This window comes from Lepisma saccharinum, chromosome 22, assembly GCF_977018435.1.
Source record: "Lepisma saccharinum chromosome 22, izLepSacc3.1, whole genome shotgun sequence".
In the NCBI taxonomy this organism is placed as follows: Eukaryota; Metazoa; Arthropoda; class Insecta; order Zygentoma; family Lepismatidae; genus Lepisma; species Lepisma saccharinum.
This window is the reverse complement of record NC_139250.1, coordinates 35,394,549-35,414,170: the sequence shown is the minus strand read 5'-3', so window position 1 is coordinate 35,414,170 and position 19,622 is coordinate 35,394,549. Positions and strand designations below refer to the sequence as shown.

The window sequence follows — 19,622 nt, the reverse complement described above, 5'->3', positions numbered from 1 at the left end:
GGGCTATTGGTCCAATTTTTAACCAAGGGATCCCGGGTTCGATACCCGGTGGAACCACATAGTGGTTCAGATCCTACTTTAAATTGTAAGCAGGTTTGCTAAAGATCTAGGAATTTTAAATAAATTCAATTCCGGTCCAGGAAAGAAAATCAGCAAGCGTAAATGGGTTCTGGACCGTAAAGAACCTTTTTATCTGCAAAATATTTCAATTCGGTCCAGGAACCTTTTTTCCAGGATCAATTTAAATTCGGTCCAGGAACCTTTTTTCAATGTAACAATAAGCAACTTGGACCGAATTTAAATTGTGCGAGAAAAAAGGTTCTAGTCCTGCAACATAACCCAATACAATCCATTAGAATGTATGGGTTCCTGAACCTTAAACAACCCTGACTGTGCGTAAAGTGTACTTGAAACGAAAACTCAAACTGAATTAAGGATAGGAGTTAGACAACTAACAACAAAGATTTTGGATTATTTTTTCAGGCTGCAACAATGGATCCACGACTCGCCGTGATTGTTGTGACTTGGATTGTTGGCTCGAGCGCAACCATGGAGAACAGGACACTGTGGAACTTCACGTACGACGACAGATCATTTGGCAGCTACAGAGCGGGAACGGATTTCTACCTCATCACCAACGAGAGCTACCACGACCCAAACAACACGCGGCTGAGCAGAGAGGGGAATTATGGGTACAACAGCTACAATCCCCACCCGACAGGTCCCGGCTACGGTAGTTACAGGCCCCCCGGTAACTCCTACGGCCCGCCACCGTACCACGACGGGCACCCGTACAATTACGACAATTATTACGACGATTACGATTATCACGACGACTGCGGTGGGATTTACGGGATGCTGAAGATGGGAGCCGCCAAGCTAGGCGTTCTCGGGATTGTGAAAGGAATAGTTGCCGCGGTGGGTGCTGGACTGGTCACCAAGATCCCGGTGCTGATCGGAAAGCTTCTGTTCAAGATCATCATCATTCCGATCGGACTGCTTCTTCTGGCGGCGGTGGTTCTGATCCCTCTGCTTCTGCCACTCCTGATCCCTCTTCTGCTCCTCATCCCCGTTCCTGTGATCAATATAGGGAACGCGAACAGGGCAGGAGGGGAGTTTAAATTTAAGGAATCGGAGATCGCAAGGGTGTCCAAGATGCTGCTGGACTCGGAGCAGTGTCTGGAGAGGATCGCTTGCGAAATGGGGAGGTTCAACTCCCTCAAGTACTACAGTGCCATCAACTGGTAAGTGACGCTCTCGCAATACACATAGCCTACTTTTCTATTTCAGTATCCTTTACTGTGTCGTCCTATTCCGAAGACTCCTAACACCGCGAACATTTGCAGCCTGAACACGAATAACATTAATTGGTAAAACTATCAAAGCCGGGAAATGTCTGTAACTGCATTACGAAAGATTGTTTAACAAGGGATTTCGCTTTTTTTTAACGAAATTAGTATCTATTGTAGACATATCGAGTAATTATTGTTCGTTCTTATCTCGCATCCTGAACACGCGAAATGGCGGGCACATCTTGACTAGCGTTGTGTTTCAAACGGCAAAACAGTGTTTCAACCTTCTTAACAGAAAAATTCCCGCATAGACCCGAAAACCATTCCCACATAGCCCCAAAAACCATTCCCGCATAGCACCAAAAACCATTCACGCGTAGCCCCAAAAACCATTCTGGATCGTATAATCATCCACGAATAACCCCAAAAACCATTCAGGATAGCTCCACGCACCATCACGGTAAGGTTAGGTTAGGTTGCTTTAGATTGGGCAATATAGTGAAAAAACTGTGTGTTTGGAAACACTTACCGGGGATTACGTCATCAGATGCTCGCAACATCCGGTTCAAGTACATGAATGGAAATGCAAGCAACAGCTTTCGTGCATCGGACGAGAAAAATACATGAATTAGCGGCCAACTACATTGAAAAATGCGAGAAAACACTTCTACGACCTTCCGAAATTCCACAGAAACTCAATTCCTTAAGTACTTTCTCCTGTAAATTTGAAGAAATCCGTTTCCCGGCTTTGATAGTTTTACCGAGTTCTGCAAAGAACCACTTTCGTTCGCTCGTACTCGTCTAGTCTCCAGCCCTCGGGCGTGTTACGCTCGGCTGTATACAATGGTATATCATTTTAATGTAACAGTAATCGTAGACACATATATAATAGCCGCTTTGGTAGTTTCAGCCCACAATCTTCTATTTCATTTTTACATATAGTTGTGTATTGGTAAGATAGATTAAACTACATTTTTACACACCAGCCTCCGTGGAGAAGTGGTTAGCACAGCGTGCAACGACGCCAGGAGTCCCGGGTTCGAATCCTCATCTTTGCAATTAGTCAAAAGGGCTATACTGCACAGTCGACCCTTGTGTTTTGCAGTTTCGGCGTAAACGAAAAATATGTTCACTCGTAGTACTTTATTCGTGCTTCGATTTGGCACTGTAAATTTTTCAATTACAAGTTCCTGGTCTGTGAAATAATATAAACTTTCTTACATTACTTACCATAGGAGCTTTCCTTTATCGAAATCCATGACCTAAACACACAGTATTGCCAGGTTGAACTTTGGTTTTTAACCTGGATTGTTTGCGATATTTCCACTAGAATTCAACTTTATTTATTTCGTTTTTTCATCCGTATTTAAGATTTTCATTTTATTTTGGATATTGAATTTTCTATTTTTTTAATGGCTGTAAATTATTTTCGTTATTTTAAATTGTTTTTCTTCAATTTGTTTGGGAAATATGTGGTTTTTGGTGATTTTAGTGTTCAAAGTTGTCCTAGCGTTGTGCGATAAGGGAGACCCGGACTTCACTTGTCTCCCTTATCGCACAAAGTAAGGACAACCTTTCGTTGTGACGTCACTCGAGGAATGCCTGCGTTGTTAGGTTAGGTCTGTTAGGTTTGGTTCTTAGCATAAATACACGTAAATGTATTATTTGTGCTAAGATAACTAAACCCAACAACCCTAAAATAACAAATTAGGCATTCAGTCTTACATCTGCATGTAAAATAGGCTTATTATCAGGGCTAGGATTTTCATGACTTAGCATATTCTTTTTGGTAAGGGTGTTGTGTTCACCAAACATATAGAAATTCATATTATGAAGAAATTAATTAAGTTAAGGCGCTTTTTAAGGGCCTATTTTGGCATATTTGGCCATTTTTGCGTGATATAGCATATTTTGATGGATTTTCGGTCATTTCAGCATATTTTTGCATTTTCAAGAAATATACAGTCATTTTCGAAGTGGATTCGTTCTTATTCCCATGTTTACTCGAGAATTGTTTTTTTTACTGTAGCAAAAATCTTTTTTATTTTTATTTGAAAATTTGGAGAATGTATTCATTTGCATTGCAACTCAGGGCCCATAAAGTGGACTAAAAGTAGTTCGTATGTGAAAATATCACAGCAATTAGATATTGATGTTTGAAACATTTCAGTTATAAGGGCATATTTTTCAAATTATAGTGCATATTTTGTACAATTTTAGGTCATAAGAGCATATTTTATTTTGCATATTTTGGTGATTTGTAGGTCATAAAAATGCTAGCCCTACTTATTATCTTTCATTTACAATGGAGGTTCTTCAAACTTAATACTACATTTTTTCCACTTCCACTTGTTTCTTCACCTTATATCCTACATTTCTGGAATCCTTGATGCATGTGCTTTCCAACGATGTATTATACATATTTCTATTACGAAGGGTCTATTCCACGTCCTTACCACTTAAATTTCAATTTCACTGCGTGTTTCACATCACGATCCATATTTGAGGTCCCTCTGCCACATACAAATGAAGGTTATACGTGTATTACTGGGTTTCGAGCGTATACCACTCGTTTTGCTTGTTCGAGCGTTATTCGCTCGAGCGAAGAAGCTCTCAATTCCGTACGCAATCTAGCGTCGTCCGTGCGAACTATTTGGAGCCCGTGGAAATCCTCTCTCTGCAGCACTCTATTGCAAAAACATTTTTCTACCTTCGGACTTACAACTTCCTCTCACACTTCCTGAATCTTTTCAACAAAATTTTAAAAGAACTGAGTTCCAGACTTGAGACTGGTCAGTGCCTTGGTTTAAAAGTTGCAGTTTAAATTGGAGCATGCCAGTTAGAACATAGAGAAAACCCAACATGATTTAAGTCGTCGTTGAAGTAGCTATATAGGATTTAATAATAAAAGTACAGGGTGTCCGGGCTTCAGGTAAACAAAAACAACATGCTATAACTTCCAAACGAATTGATAGAAATGTGCAAGCAAATACTCATTCGATAGGAAATATCATCAAGATTTTATAGCCAACATGGCAACACTGCAACTGCCACGCAGTTTGTGATTTTTTCCTGAGGTGTTTCATCATTACATTCCTCTACTTCCTGCCGGACCTGCGAAGGCGCGTCAACATCACCACCGGAAACGTCACACAAAACACTCATTCAAATGCTGGTTATATCGTGTATTTCTGTTCAGTATTGGTGAAAATGGATGGCACATCTGGGACTCTTCTTACCTAGAACACTTACCGTTTCTCAAAACTACCTTTTCCACACTATAATATGGTTTCCAGAAACAGGATCGTTCTGCTAATGTGTTCTAAAGTTCGTATTTTGGCTCACCGATTGCATTTTAATAACACAGTTTGAGTTTTCCCTTCTGCTACAGAGTTACATGCCATCCACGAACACGTTCGTGACCTACAAATAAATATATATGCTTTCTGCGTTTATCTATCCATTCATGCAACTCGTTTCTTTTTATCTATATACTTTTCTATTTGATTCACGGTCAAAATTTGTCAGACCTTTTGTAGACACCTTGTATATTAGAAAGAGCGTCGTAGTTTAATTTACTTAATCACAATGGAACCCGTGTTTGTTGCAGGTTGTTCGAACTAATCCAGCGGTTCGTGCCAGCGACATCTAGGAGCAGAATGAAGTCGTACAGAGAAGCGTACGAAACAGGGGCGAGGACCAACAGTAAGCAGAAGACCTGTTCCTCCTCCTTCCAGTGTGACTTCTTGGCGCTGTTCAAGAAGAGGAGTCGACAGACAACGCATTAACAGTACTCCACGTACAGTGGACACCAAAAGTGGTTTATCTGAATTGTTATTAGGAACCTCGCTGAAGTGTTGCCTGTTTTAGACAGTGTTGCCTTTTTAACTTATAGACATTCTTTCAGCAACATGGAAGACAATGGCGAATACATTATGAGGACTATTGACTTCATATCCTCATGTGTAGCTATTTAACGTCCAAGATAGAACTGAAGTGTGTAGGCGAGTGGGGTATATTTTGTGTGGTGTTGGTCGGAGGTCCAACACGATTGGAAGAAACATTTGTTCTGCACTGTTTGCTTTTATTACGAAAAAACGCTAGGCCTTGTGGGGAAATCAGTGCATAAAACTTAAAAAAACACAATTCTTCATTACGCAATATAAGTTAGAAAAATATTTGGAAATTTTCTACTTTTGTAACGTCAAGGGCTAGTAAAATACAGATATGTAAGATTTACAATTCTGTTTCACAAGATTGTTACTGTATATTCAGTTTAATGTATTAATATAAAACTTTACTTGTACCCTTACATAGTTTTTGTTTAGAAGTAACACATAATAGAAGAAACTATATGGATTTCAATGATATTATTACACTTTATTACAATTGAAATGATAATATTAGAATGTTTGCATTGTTGTGCCATCTCTTAACAAAAAGGTTAAGTCCAAGATCTGTAAATGAGAACAAAATACAATATCACTGTTCGTATAGTCAGGGGACAACGAACACCTGTAGGTTATTCGTGTACAGTAGATATGAGTGGTGTAAGTCTTTATTTTCCTCATAAAATATGTGAAATAAACTTTGATGTCACACCGAAAATGGTGTTCGAAGACCCAATATAGCGAATTCAAAGTAACACCTAATTTTAACGTTTCTCTTAAACGGATGACTGGATAGAACAAATGCTAAAACGAAAAGTGTACAGCACGAAATGTTCTACAAGAAACGTTATCATAATGTTTTCAATTATTCGTAGCATTTACATAATAATTTTACATATATGCTGAATAGAGTAACTTTGTTCTTCTTGGTGAAACTTTTCAGCATTAGCCATTAAAAATATGCATTAACTTATCATAGATTATAAACGTATTCGTATAATTGTCTCTAAAAGTACTCATTTATTTCTTAAAAGATATAGTGTTAATACATAAGCAACCATTTAAAAAGTATGTGCTCGAAAGTTGTGTTTATTTTCTGGGTTAGAGGTATTAGAAAAATAGGAATACATATGCGACTGTACATACTCTATTAATAGCCTGAATTTACAATCTGTAATAATATACAGTGTTACATAAAAGCAATAAGCCCAAATAATTAGGGGAAAAATGACTAAAGAAACATTTAAAAATTCCTCTAAGAATTTAATGGAACACGTAATTCTAAATTCTAGTCTATTTCGTCATGCTCAGTGACGTGTACAGAAAGTGGATGATGAGATTATAGCCCATATATTCTTAAAATAACTTCGCTATAGGCACTGGCGTACGCAGAATATTTTCTTCTGGAGGGGCTGTTATTGTGAAGGTAGATAGTGCATAGCTGCTTTCTAGGGAGGCGGTATACACAATAAGATATTTCGTATATTATGAACATTCCACTCTCAAAATGTCATTCAAGGGACATTTACAATTCTATTTGTTCCCGAGTTCTTCAGCGCTTTTATTTTGAAAATTTTGATTTTCTCACAACTGTAGTATCATCAATCCCACCCCCTGCGTACTTCAATGGATACAGCTACAATTTCTATTTACAGCTACAGACACATTTACCAAAATGTAGCTCCGGTACATCTACTCCTGTGCACCACTCACTTCTTCGGTACGTTTGCATTAAACGTAAAACAATCATGTGGATATTCATAAAAGGTCTTACCAGTTGATTTGTGGTGTGTGTGGTTCCATATGTAAAGTCAAATACATCCTCAAATTATCGCTTGCCTGCCCTGCAATGACATGTGCAGTGGCGGTGATTAGGGGGGGGGCGAGCAGTTGCATCGCACTATGCTAAACTTTATCTACAAAGGGAAATGTACTCTCTTTGCACCCACCCCCCACCAGTTTTGGAACCTAATCGCCGCCACTGGTTATGTGTGTTGTCTACAGAGGCGCAACCACGATTTTTTGTCTGAGGTGGGGGCAGTACCAGGATAAACGTGCCAATAATAATAATAATAATAATAATAATAATAATGACAACAATAATAACATTATTATTATTATTATTATTAGAGTAAAAGGTCTAAATATGGGCCCCCCCTTTTTATGTTGTCATTTTCGGAGGGAAAAAATTAAAATATCAAGCACCTGCCTTTAAAATGCACATCTATTAAATGTAATAACATGCTAAAGTATAGAAGGTCTCCATTTTTTTAAAAAAAAATCCAAAAAATGGTAAAATGATGTATTTCAAAATTGTGGTCTAAATATGGGCTACTAATGGCGATATCACAAAAAGCAATTAATTTTTTTAAAAAAACAACCATTTATCGGTAAAACATTATAAAATTCTTATTTATGAATAATCTGATGTTTTGAAAATCACTCGGAATGGGAAAAATCGATATTAAGAGAAACTTCCGAATATTTGTTGAAAATGTGATCTCAACATTAGACCTCATGTCATAGCCCATATTTAGACCATCACGCTATTTTTCTTCTTCAATTTATTTTTGCTCTCTGTGGTACATATTTCACAAACAAATCATGGCATTATAAAAGCCCACATTTGTTTTATGTACCGCTAATATCATAACCTATACAAAGCAGAAGAGAATTCAGAAAACGCCGAGTTAAAACTCGGAGGTTGCAATTCTACAACAGCGTCCAAGGCCGAAACTAACCACCACTTTCTCTTGCGAATTGGCGCCGCAACCTTTGTCCTTCCCAGTTGGTTCCAATAGCCTCTGCCAGGCTGCATCACCCGGAAGCGCTGATAACTCCAAAACCAATATTTCGCCCATATTTAGACCTTCTACTGTAAAAGAAGAAGAAGAAGAAGAAGAAGTAGTAGTAGGAGCAGCAGCAGCAGCAGCAGCAGCAACAGTAGTGCCCGCTTCTTTTCTTTGATAGCGCGAAGCGATGAAGAAAATTTTTAGATCCAAATTTTTGCAAACTGAAAACAATAATGAATTTATTTGGCGCAAATAATTTCACGGGGCGCCATGGCATTCTCATTTATTTCATTTAGATCGTTAGGCTCTAAGGTTCGATTCCTGCCGCGCCCTAGCTACGGCTCTCAACTTGACGAGACTGTAAGAAAAGCAGATATTGCGAGCGAAGCGAGGAAGAAAATTTTACAAAATGTATTTTTATTTGTATAAAATTTGAAATCGAGGGGGCAATTGCCCCTCTGTCCCCCCTGCAGATGCCCTTGGCCGTCTGGAAGAAAAAGTGCAAGAAATACGTGAGAAGTAATTTCATCTTGTGTATCTTTTTGTTGTTGCTACCCTTAGATTCTGCTAGTCTTGCTTCTTTTTAATTCAATGTTTGCCTCCCTTGCTCCCCACTATAGAATTGATTTCTGTACACGGTTTGGGGCAATGGTCCCTACCCGTCCGTGGTTGCGCCACTGGTTGTCTAACTATAGCTGCGGTTATCGGAGAATTTGCTACTGACGATTTCATATTGAAGTTTACTTATAGCCGTAGAGTTATGCAACACACATAACTTCTTGGAGGGAAGCGAACATTTGAGGTAAGTGACCCATTTTTTACAGCACCTTACTGACTGTATAGTCATTGAATATTTATCATAGCTCAATCAATATGAACTCTCGACAACAATTCATCAACTCCACTTTGTGCAAACGTTTAATATATAAAAGAGAAGCAGGAATCCTTAAAGTAAATTAAATTCATGGATTTTTATTTATTTGAAAATTCCTGGATGCAAAATGAAACATTTTCTATCTGGATAACAATGATGCACATGCAGGTATAGAAGCTGCGGTGCTCTAGTCGGTATGGCGTCTGACGGCCAAGCGGGAGACCCGCGTTCGATTCCCAGGGTGAGTGATCTAAGATCGGAATTTTCCTGCCTTGTCCCCGCATAAAGTGGCTCTAGGGCTCAGCCAGCTTCAAATGAATGGGTACCTGGGGACAACCCTGGAACGTAAAGGTGGCCGGAGAAGGGTGCTGATCACATCAGCTCCAAAATGGTCGAGATCGAGAATGTGTGGGGCCCTACCCCCACATCCCCTAAATGTGCCTTCGTGGCACGGTGCTATATGCACGGGGAACTTTACCTTTTACCTTTAACTTACATACAGGTATAACAAGAAAAATACAATGACGACAGTAAAATCAGTATGTATTAACTCCAGTGATTTATTCACGCCCGCCATGTAATCCCTTCAATCTCTTCAGTCACGTGTTGTCCAGTCTACAATACGTCATAAATGAGGTACACCAAACCACATGCTTATACGCAACACCCCCTCCCCCCAAATTCCTGAACACAACTTATTTTTTTCTTTTATAAAGACCAAATTCATGGTTATTTTGGTTAAAATTAACCTCACACCTTCCTAAAATTTGGATCCCCCCCAAAGTAAATATTCTGGATAAACCCCTGCTTAATGAACGCCGTTCTGAAAGTTTGTTTCAACATATAGAAAGCTAAAGGATTTAACACCTTTGGTTAAACAATGACAAGCACAACAATTGTTAAGTGTTAAGTATTTCTTGATTATGAGCTATGTACAGTGGGATCCATGAGTATTACCGTGCAAATTGTCCATCACCATGTTCGTGCACTTTATTTGACCCCATAAGAGCTTCAAGAATTAAAAGAAAACTCAAAACAAGCTGTTGACAACTTCTGCACTAGTATACAAAAAAATTCATTGCTTTAAAACACACAGGATGTAAGAGAAAAAGTAATGAAAATAGTCATGGACAATTTGCACGGTAATACTCATAGAGCCCACTGTACGTACTATCAGTTTCACCACAGTTTCATGTGATGCCATCGATTGTACTCGCGACGATTGAAATAATGAGTTACTTGCTTCAAAATTAATTTACACTTAAAGCTAGGAGGTATAATTTCGCCCCAGGTGAGCATTTATTTCAATAATGTCTAAATTATAATTGGTATTGAAAAAAAAACGACAGGAGGCGGAAGCTGTTTTTCAATTTTATATATTTATTGTTTTGAATGGCGAAGTTAAGGCACAAGCCTTTTCTTCCACTTAACCATCTCTACTTTACATTTTACAAATTGATTTGAATAGCTAACAGTTTACGAAATACCGTAAAACCTTGTTAATTCGGACCCCGATAAGCCGGACTTCGCTTAATCCAAACAGCCCCCCCCCCCCAAAAGAGCAGAATGTAAGGTTTTAAATGTGACTAGAAGTCAACAAGAGAACTTCCCAATGAAAAGGCAGTCAACCCGCAGACTTTGTACTGAACTGTATAGTGTATTTAGGCCTATGCCCTTTAAATACACCATAACAAACGTGTTTTGTTGCTATAAATGGAGTTCTAATGCACTTTCTACTGTTCTTTTAGGTTATTTCAGTTAACCCGGTCAAGTTATCCCCCCATTAGTCTGGATTAACGAGGTGTTACTGTATGTAAAAGCTAAAAACATCAAAATACCAAAGGAAAGAAAAACAAAAAAAGAAAAAAACATATACACTGTAAGAAAAGTAAAAAGTACACATAAAGCATGAATACGCACATAGCAAAAATAATCAAAATACAGAAAAGTCAGTCGGTGATTGTCCTACAAATTTACACCAAGAAAGTTTTCATTGCATTGTCTTTCCCTGTTTTCAGTACTGGTAAGTTGACTCCAGAAGATGATCTCTTAATTTTGATTTGAATTGGTCGAAAGAAGAAGAGTTTCTTATGTCATTAGAGAGGACGTTCCACGCCCAAGTTGATTATTAAGCTCTATAGAATCTGTGAAAAATATGCTGAATAAGTATTTAGAGGATCCCATATATTTCTTATGAAGAGGCAACTTCAACTTCTAGTTATGTGTAATGAAATGGACCTTTCGGCTTTTCAAATCGCAAATCAAATCTTTAGCCTCTCCAGTTTCCGTTCATGTGTTTTTCTACGCCATCGGAAGTTTGGTATTCCAAAGCGAACAAGTAAAATAATGTGGAAACTGTTCCTCTTGCCCTTGGTTAATGGAAGATTGTTGCAGAGTTTACACTGCCACAGGGTAGTAACATTTTTAACCTGGCGCTGCTGGAGATTCAATTGTAAGCAAGTACAACAGGCATCGATATGGCAACAGCGCAAATTCTGCCGGCCGCCTGAATGTGTGCTCTGAGTATAGATATTGTTAAGAGAAGAAATCCGGTAGAGTTTTTATTTTGATCAAAAAGAAAAGCCAGCCGACAGGTGGCAGAGCATGATACACAGAAACAAAATGGCGAGTCAGCACAGGGCTTCTCCCCCCTCCACTTCCACTCGTGGCAATCAATTAGCGACGTTCCTGGCGACAGAATGACGAGGACCCTCCAGGCTACCTTTCTGTTCCTTCGCTGCGAACCTGGAGGTCTTGTTTCAGAGAGGGGTACCGCAAGTGGTTCCCGCACGGCAGATGTCGCAACATGGCCGAACCGCTTTCGAGCGACATGTGCGGTCTTGCCTCCCTGGAGAGCAACGGCTGGCTCTATGCAACCGGTGCTTACAAAACAACGAGCAGCTTTCAAACGGTGAGCAGTGCATTGAGCTCAGCAAGCTAAAACTCACAAAATTTAGTGTCAAAAACAGAACCGTAGCTAGATGTTCTGGCGCCCTAGACAGGATTGTGGTTTGCCCCTCCCCCCCTTCCATCGACATGGCACCAAATAAATATCTAGTAAAGACCTGCATTTGACTTTTCCCACAGAGGGGCAAAAATAATCCGAAGAAAGAATTAGAAGAAAGTAAATCGATAGAGAGAGAGAGAGAGAAAGAAGAAACGAATATGAGGGATATCATAGAAAAAGAAATAATCAGAACAAAGAAAGAAAACACGACCAAAGAGATACTAAAACGGAAAAGAAGATCGAAACCTCCATGGTGTCCAAAAAGACGTACCTAGATTTTGAACGTACATAACTTTTGTACAAATAGCGATAGAGATATGAAACTTACGCTGGGTGTTAAAATTGTCTATATGAACATTTTTAAACATTAAACAAGAAAATCATGCTCTACATGAACTTTCAGTATCGAGAATAAGTTGCTAAGGTGTTAAAAAGTGTGTGTACGAAGTAAGCACGAGCATGCATAAAAGACAGTGTGCAGTCGCTTTCAAAAATGTTCGATGTGAAAGGATGGTCTCTGTGGATATGTATCGACTTGAAAAACGAACTATCAATTTTTACCTACCCATTTTATGCATTACAGATGATTTCATGGGTTTAATTATGGCAGCATAGGCGCCGACTCCATGGGGCTTGGGGGGCTAGAGCCCCCCCCCCCCAATGTTAATGATGTTGGTGCAGAGCCCCTCAAAATAATTTTTCTTAAGTGGATCTAATGTATTATTTTGCTTCTCTTGTAAAGTTTGCTCTGTATTGTGCAACATGAACTTAACTTTAAATGCACATTTGAAATGTTCTAGACCATCAACTTTGGGGGGGGGGGGGGTCACAGCAAAACACATGACATATACTAAGTATATAATTATGAGTATTGTTAACAGTTTTACTAAAAAGAGTTTCAAAATAACGAGGTGATATGACAATTATACCAGTATGTTTGTTGTTTAGTGAATTCTTAACAATTTGAGGTCGTAAACACGACTTTCAGGGAATATTGATATATACGATATTTAAGTTATCCTCGAAATCTCTTCCTCTGGTCCAAAGAATAAGGGGAAAATAATTCTAAAGTCCGAGTTCATTTAACACTGGCTTGCAATAAAGTACGCAAGGAAAGCTTATGAAAAGTCTGTATTGCGAAAGCGGGAACGGCTATGATCAAAGGCATTATTGCTAAAGCACGGCGTGTTATGTGTTTATTTATTATTGCAAAATTAAATTTAAAAAGTAAAATATTGTAAGCAAGAACAAAAAAATAAATCTATTTTCCTGCGATTTGTGTTAGCATTTATGTAAATAATTCAATAAAACTGTTACATATTGTAAATATTCGTTATTTTTATGGGTACGTCAACACTATGGTTATTTGTATCTGTCACATGTCCTTTCTTTACAAGTATGTTGCGGACATTAACCGTCCGTAGCACGCGCAGCGGCACTCTGCCGCCTTTTCTAAAATTTGGAATTATTCTCTATATCAATGCAAGAATGGTCTGGAAAGCACTAGGAAACTTATCTACACTATTTCCAAGAAAACATAGAGGCGTTCCAACCTTTTTTCTGGCATTTTCCAGTTGTTTGCATGCCTCAAAAGTGACCGGTCCCCCTTAGGCGGCACTCAGTACCGCGCTCAGGAACGTGTCCTATCTTAAATCATATAATAGCACTCCAGCCATGAATTTGGCAGATATAAGAAAAATAAAACGACGGTACGTTGTTCGGAATGCAAATTAATTGTTTGCAGAAACCATTGCAGTACCCGTACGAAATGTCGGAGTTGTCAAAATGTATTGAAAAGTGACAATATTGGGTTCGTTTTGTTTGAGTTTGTATGTCTCTTTTCACATATATCTTGTAAAAACAAGAAGAAACCTTGAGATTTGAAAATTTTAATATTTTGTAAGTATCTTCGAGTTGTATTTTACTCATTTGATTGCTTTTTCAGCAAGATTTTGACTGAGAATTTTGGAAAAAAATTATTCCTTTCTAAGCCCAACTTATAAGTTGTATGATTTCAATTCGTTTTGAAAAAAATATGTTGAACGTTTTTGAAAACTACGTTGAAAATTTTGTGAATGATGAATTCATTTTTTACCTCCTTTATTATATGGCAAAATTTTAATTACGCTTATTTTGGGAATAATATTTTGGTGCATTTGCTTCAACAGTCTAAGCGTGTACTTCTGTGTCATTTCCTCTAATGTTTTTAGTTTATATAGTTTAAGTTTTAGTTTAGCTAATAAAAATGTTCGAAATGAACTGTTTGCGTTCATAGATATATATCGCCTGATTTCAAGTAAGCGCTAGGGTAATTCAACATCAATTTGCATCAATAGTTCATCTAAATAAAGTTGGTTTTGCTCGGGCGGCACTGGGTGCCGCGCGCGGGACATTTGTGCCACTATGAGAGCGCAGATGACGGAGGGTTAAAACACACCCAATGCCCTCGCCGGGACTCGAACCCGAGACCTCCGGATCGATGCGAGTTGTGTCGACCACCCACGGCTACCGAGGCCGGCATAAAACTGTTAGGTTGGCCTCTTAATGTAAATACATAGCCTACTTTTAAATAAAAATGTTAATTGTTATAAAAAAAACAAATGAGCAGACAAGAGACATAAAAAGACTTTGAAACATTTTCTAAACGTTTTTCATGATACATTTCATTTGCATGAGGAATATAATAGCTGCTTAAAAACTGCTATACGAAGACGTAATTTTTATTTTTAAAAAAGGGAGGGAGTGAGTCGTTCATTCATTTATTTCAGTGATCAGAGCACCCCCCCCCCCCCAATAATTTTGACAAGTCGGCGCCCCTGTATGGCAGATTCAGAACAAAGTATGCTCTTTAAAAATTAAAGGCCATCGACGCACATAGAAAAATATTGCAAGCGACTCCACGGCTGTCTTTCATCCATCCTTATTTTTACTTCGTACAAAACTTTTTTTTTTGCACCTTAGTGACTTTTCCCGCACACTGAACGTGTGGAGTAGGACTTCCTTGTTTAATGTTTCAAAAATATGCACATAGACAAAGTTAATACTCAGTGTAAGTTTCATGTCTATCGCTTTTTGTACAGAAGTTTCGTTTGCGTGATTTTCCGGACACCCTGTACAAAGAAGATACAAGGAAAGAAATAGGGAAAAAAGGTAAAAATAAAAGGGATGGAGGAAGAAAAACACAACGTTTCCTTGTTTCAGGGGGGGTCACAGGCGACCATGTCCCCCTTTGTAAAATCATCACGTGTGAGTGGTGCCCTAGAAATCTGTTGCATTTTGAATCACTACGCACCTGCACAAATCATGTTTTTAATGTTATCAAGAAAAAGACTGCTCGAGAATTACGAGACGAACTTGTATGCATTTGTAGAAGTTGTTGCCTCGGGTAAATTACAGAGCAATGACGAGCTTGAAAATATTCATTCATCTCAGGTTCTTTGTTGCTAAACATGCACAAAATGTTTTCTTTTTGTTGCTTGAACGTGGTGCATGTGCAAACTTTCACCATGTCTTTTGTGCAGCGGTTATCCTCTTCGTTAGTTGTGAAAAGTGGAACAGCCCACTTTGTTAGTGGCGATGTAAACAAACTCTGCCAGCTGCAGAGTGTCGACATTGACATTGAAAGCTGCAGAAAACAACAACAACAACAAAAAAAAATGTTTTCTCCTTTATTTTCTTGTTAGTGGTCAAATACATTCAAACAAGTAAAATGGTGACACACTGCACTTTCGCCATTTGAAAAGAAATAAAGGTTTCAATCCTTATTCAAATATATTTTTCAAAATGGTATGCACGCTTCCCCGCTTCCCCTCCATTGTAAATTCCAAGTTAGGAGTAATGTACCCCTACGGTGACCAACTTTACCATCATCTCCCATGTTAGAGCTTTTTTTTAAACTCCCGGCTCCAGTATTGATATTCTACTCTTCCCGTATATTTCATTAACAACCAAAATAGCGAAATTTCAGCTTATTCCGAGTTCGGCGAACCATACAAAACTTCAAGTCAACTGCAATATCTTGCACGTTTAACCTTTGGTGGGCGGAAGTGACGTAATATCTTGCAGTAGTTGATTCATGCTTGCTTCTGCATCAGCAGTGAGCAAATACTTTACATATGGTGGGTTAGACTAAGAACCATGAAAATTAGTAATTTTTTAATTCTCTATTGTGCTCTGTATGTTATATAAAATATAAATTAATTATTTTGTTTAAAATTATCCAGTACATAAACATTGCTGTTGTGATGTCACGCCGGTAAAAATGTTCAATATTTGTCAATGCCGAAAGTTAATCTCCTCTAAATTCATGGCGGAAAGTTGGTTGTCATATGTAACCCAGAGAACTAAGCCATGCACGTTTCATAAACTCAATCATAGATGTAGCTAGAACTTATTAGAAATTATTCAGAATGGTTGAAAATTAATAGTTAGAGGAAAGCACCTAAACATGGAATACCAATCGTTCATTTTTGCAAATTCAATTCTCGATATCGAATTCATGTACTCACAAAAATATATATTACACTTTCATATGCTCCTTGGAGTATCCATAATCCAGCTTAAAGCAACAGGAAAAAAAAACAAATGAAACCGTAAACAATGTCAACATTTTATCGCAAGAAAGAGTGCTTAAAATATGAAATACTACAGGAAATGAAAAAGAAAAAAATCTCTTAGAACATAAAATCTTAGAAAAATCCATAACTCTGACGTAGATACAAGTAAAGCAACTATGAGATTTTCCTTTCCTGAAAGTCTACAAGACTATATATGATGGATTGACGGTGAGGCGTGAACCCACAAAATTTTCAGAACCACTTCAATTATACCATTGTCACTGAAGAAACCGTCCATGAAGAATATTGTTTGCCAGATCTAACAGGTGTAGGAAATGTTGAAGCGATATGGTGAACAGTGGATGGAGTACAGTGGAATCCATGAGTATTGCCGTCAAAATTGTCCATCACCAGGTTCGTTCACTTTATTTGACCCAATATGATCTTCAAGAACTAAAGGAAAAGTCAAAACAAGCTGTAGCAACATCAGGATTAATCATTAGGGGTGCAGAATGAAATTTAGGGGGTGTGATGAAAATAAAGCTATTCAGTGCTAGTGCTTTATTGTGTGTTAATTGTTATTCATTCATTAGTTATGCCGCTAAACAAATATAGTCTTGAACAAAGAGTTTTTATGTACGATAATTACTTGAAAATGAACTCTTGCAGAAAAGTGGTCAGGCAATTACGAGAGACAGGATCTCTTGAACTGCAGTTAGTCAACCAACAGAGTGAAATGGTCAACATTTTGCTCTGTTGGGATTTACAGAGCTGTCCTGTCATGGCTCTATGAGCGTCCCAAAATCGGCAGAACTGGGGTATGGTTGGTGGACTACAATGTGACCCTTCCAGCTAGATCCGAGGGATCCGCTGACCAACGACAGGTGCGGTCCTCCATTCATATTGGGGGTTAGGCGTAGAGCTGACAACTCTGCACTGTAAAAAGACATGTCAAGAAACAGCAATATAAGGCCATGGATGATCCCAAGGTAAAATATTCCGGAGGTAAAATAGTCCCTCGTTCGGATCTCCGGGTGGGGACTACTTTGGGAGGTCCCTGGACTAAGGATAAGATCTACGTTAGGAATAAGGATATTAAATTAGGCACCTGGAATGTTCTGAGCCTTTACCGGCTTGGGGCATTTCAGTGTACAGTTAATGAGATAGTTAAGTATAAATTAGATGTAGTAGATGTCCAGGAAGTTAGGTGGCCAGGAGAAGGGAATTGTAAAACTAAAAATTATACTTTTTCTATGGTGATACTGAAAATCAAAATTTTGGAACAGGCTTTCTCATAAATAATAGAATTATCTCGGTTCTTAAAACAGTAGAATTTATTAATGATAGGATATCATATGCAGTTTTACAGGGTAGGTGGTGTACAATTATTTTAATAAACATACATGCACCAACGGAAGATAAAGATGATAATACTAAAGATGATTTTTATACAGAGTTAGAACAGGTCTTTGATAAATTTTCTCAGTATGATATGAAAATTCAGTTAGGTGACTGTAATACACAGATTGGCAAAGAGGAGACATTTAAACCCACGATTGGTAAAGAAAGTCTTCATGAATTCAGTAATGATAATGGTATAAGATTGATTACTTTTGCAACCTCAAAGAATTTAATTGTGAAAAGTACCACTTTTAAACATAAAGATATCCATAAATATACCTGGTCTTCTCCAGATGGTAAAACTCATAATCAGATAGATCATTTTCTCATTGATAAGAGAAGGCATACTAGTATAATTGACGTTCGTACACATAGAGGTGCTGACTGTGCCAGTGACCATTATTTAGTAATTGCAAAATTAAGAGAAAGACTCGCAGTGATAAATCATAAGCAACAAAATCTGAATGTTCTAAAATTTAATACAGGAAAATTTGCTGATGAAAGAATTAAGAAAGATTACCAAATTAAACTGTCAAATAGATTTGATGTTTTGCAGGATTTAAATGATGATGAAAATATAAATGAAACAGATGTAAATAAGAATTGGGAGCACATACGTAATGCAATAGAATCAGCAACTAAAGAAAGTATAGGATACCATAAACCAAGAAAAAGTAAGCCATGGTTTGATAATGAACGTCATAATCTAATAGAAATAAGGAATCAGGCTAGACTTAGGTGGTTAAATAACTCTGATGATACAAATCTAAGCAATTATAATAGAATAAAGCGAGAAGTTACCGCGCGTTTAGAAGTGAAAAAAGGGATTACTTGAGAAGCCAAATTAACGAAATTGAAACAAACAGCAAAAACAGAAATATCAGAGATTTATATAAAGGTGTAAATGAATTTAGAAAAGGGTGGCAACCTAAAGTAAACTTGATAAAAGATAAAGACGGTGATTTTCTAGCTGACCCAAGCGATATTCTAAATAGATGGAAGAACTACTTTAATGACCTTTTAAATGTTCATGTAGGAGATAAATCAGAAGTAAATGAAGTGCACACAGCAGAACCTTTAGTTCCAGTTGAAATAACTTGACTGAAGTTAAAATGCTATTAAAAGGCTAAAGAATAACAAAGCACCTGGAATTGATTTAATACCAGCTGAGTTAATTAAATATGGTGGAAATTCGTTAATATGTCAAATTCATAAATTAATTTGTTTAATATGGAATAAAGAAGAAATCCCTCAACAGTGGAAAGAATCCATAATTGTTACATGTTACAACTTGTGCACCAGCATACATAAAAATTAATCGCTTAAAAAATTAATGAAAAGAGTAATGGGGGATCCAACTGTACAAGCATCAGAGGTGAATGAGACAGGAGCGAGAGGTGCTCCAAAGACAACAACCCCAAACATTTGCTGTGCATAACGAGATACTGCACCAATTCCTCCTCCCAGGGGTGCCCATAGGGTGGATTCATGACGCGCATGCGACGTAGGGGGGACAAAATTTTATAGTTTAGCTACCAATTCTATAAATCTCCACACAAAAATAGGAGAATCGGTTTGGAAAAGGATAAGGGGGCGTGCTAGCTAGCCAAGGAGACAAACTGTCTGCTTGACCAGTTGTTATTGTCCAGTTTTCGAGCTTTCCAAATTTTCAGGTTATTTTGTAAAATTCTGATCTCTATACTAGTGACAAGTTTTTCTGCAGAACGCACAATGAGTGTCATAAGAAAAATTAAAAACTGACTACGTTCGTGTATGGCTGATGAATGGTTAATGTTTACCTTAATTCCTT

The 19,622-nt window shown here is 37.9% G+C and overlaps 1 protein-coding gene across 1 annotated transcript; it reads left to right on the top strand.

Annotated features, from left to right (window-relative positions):
* Window positions 1-489: 489 nt before the first annotated feature.
* LOC146004720 (uncharacterized) lies at window positions 490-5,594 on the top strand. Its single transcript, XM_083143673.1, has 2 exons — window positions 490-1,244; window positions 4,903-5,594. The coding sequence occupies exons 1-2, from the start codon at window positions 493-495 to the stop codon at window positions 5,078-5,080; spliced, it is 930 nt and encodes a 309-aa protein (XP_082999799.1). The 5' UTR covers window positions 490-492; the 3' UTR covers window positions 5,081-5,594.
* Window positions 5,595-19,622: the final 14,028 nt, after the last annotated feature.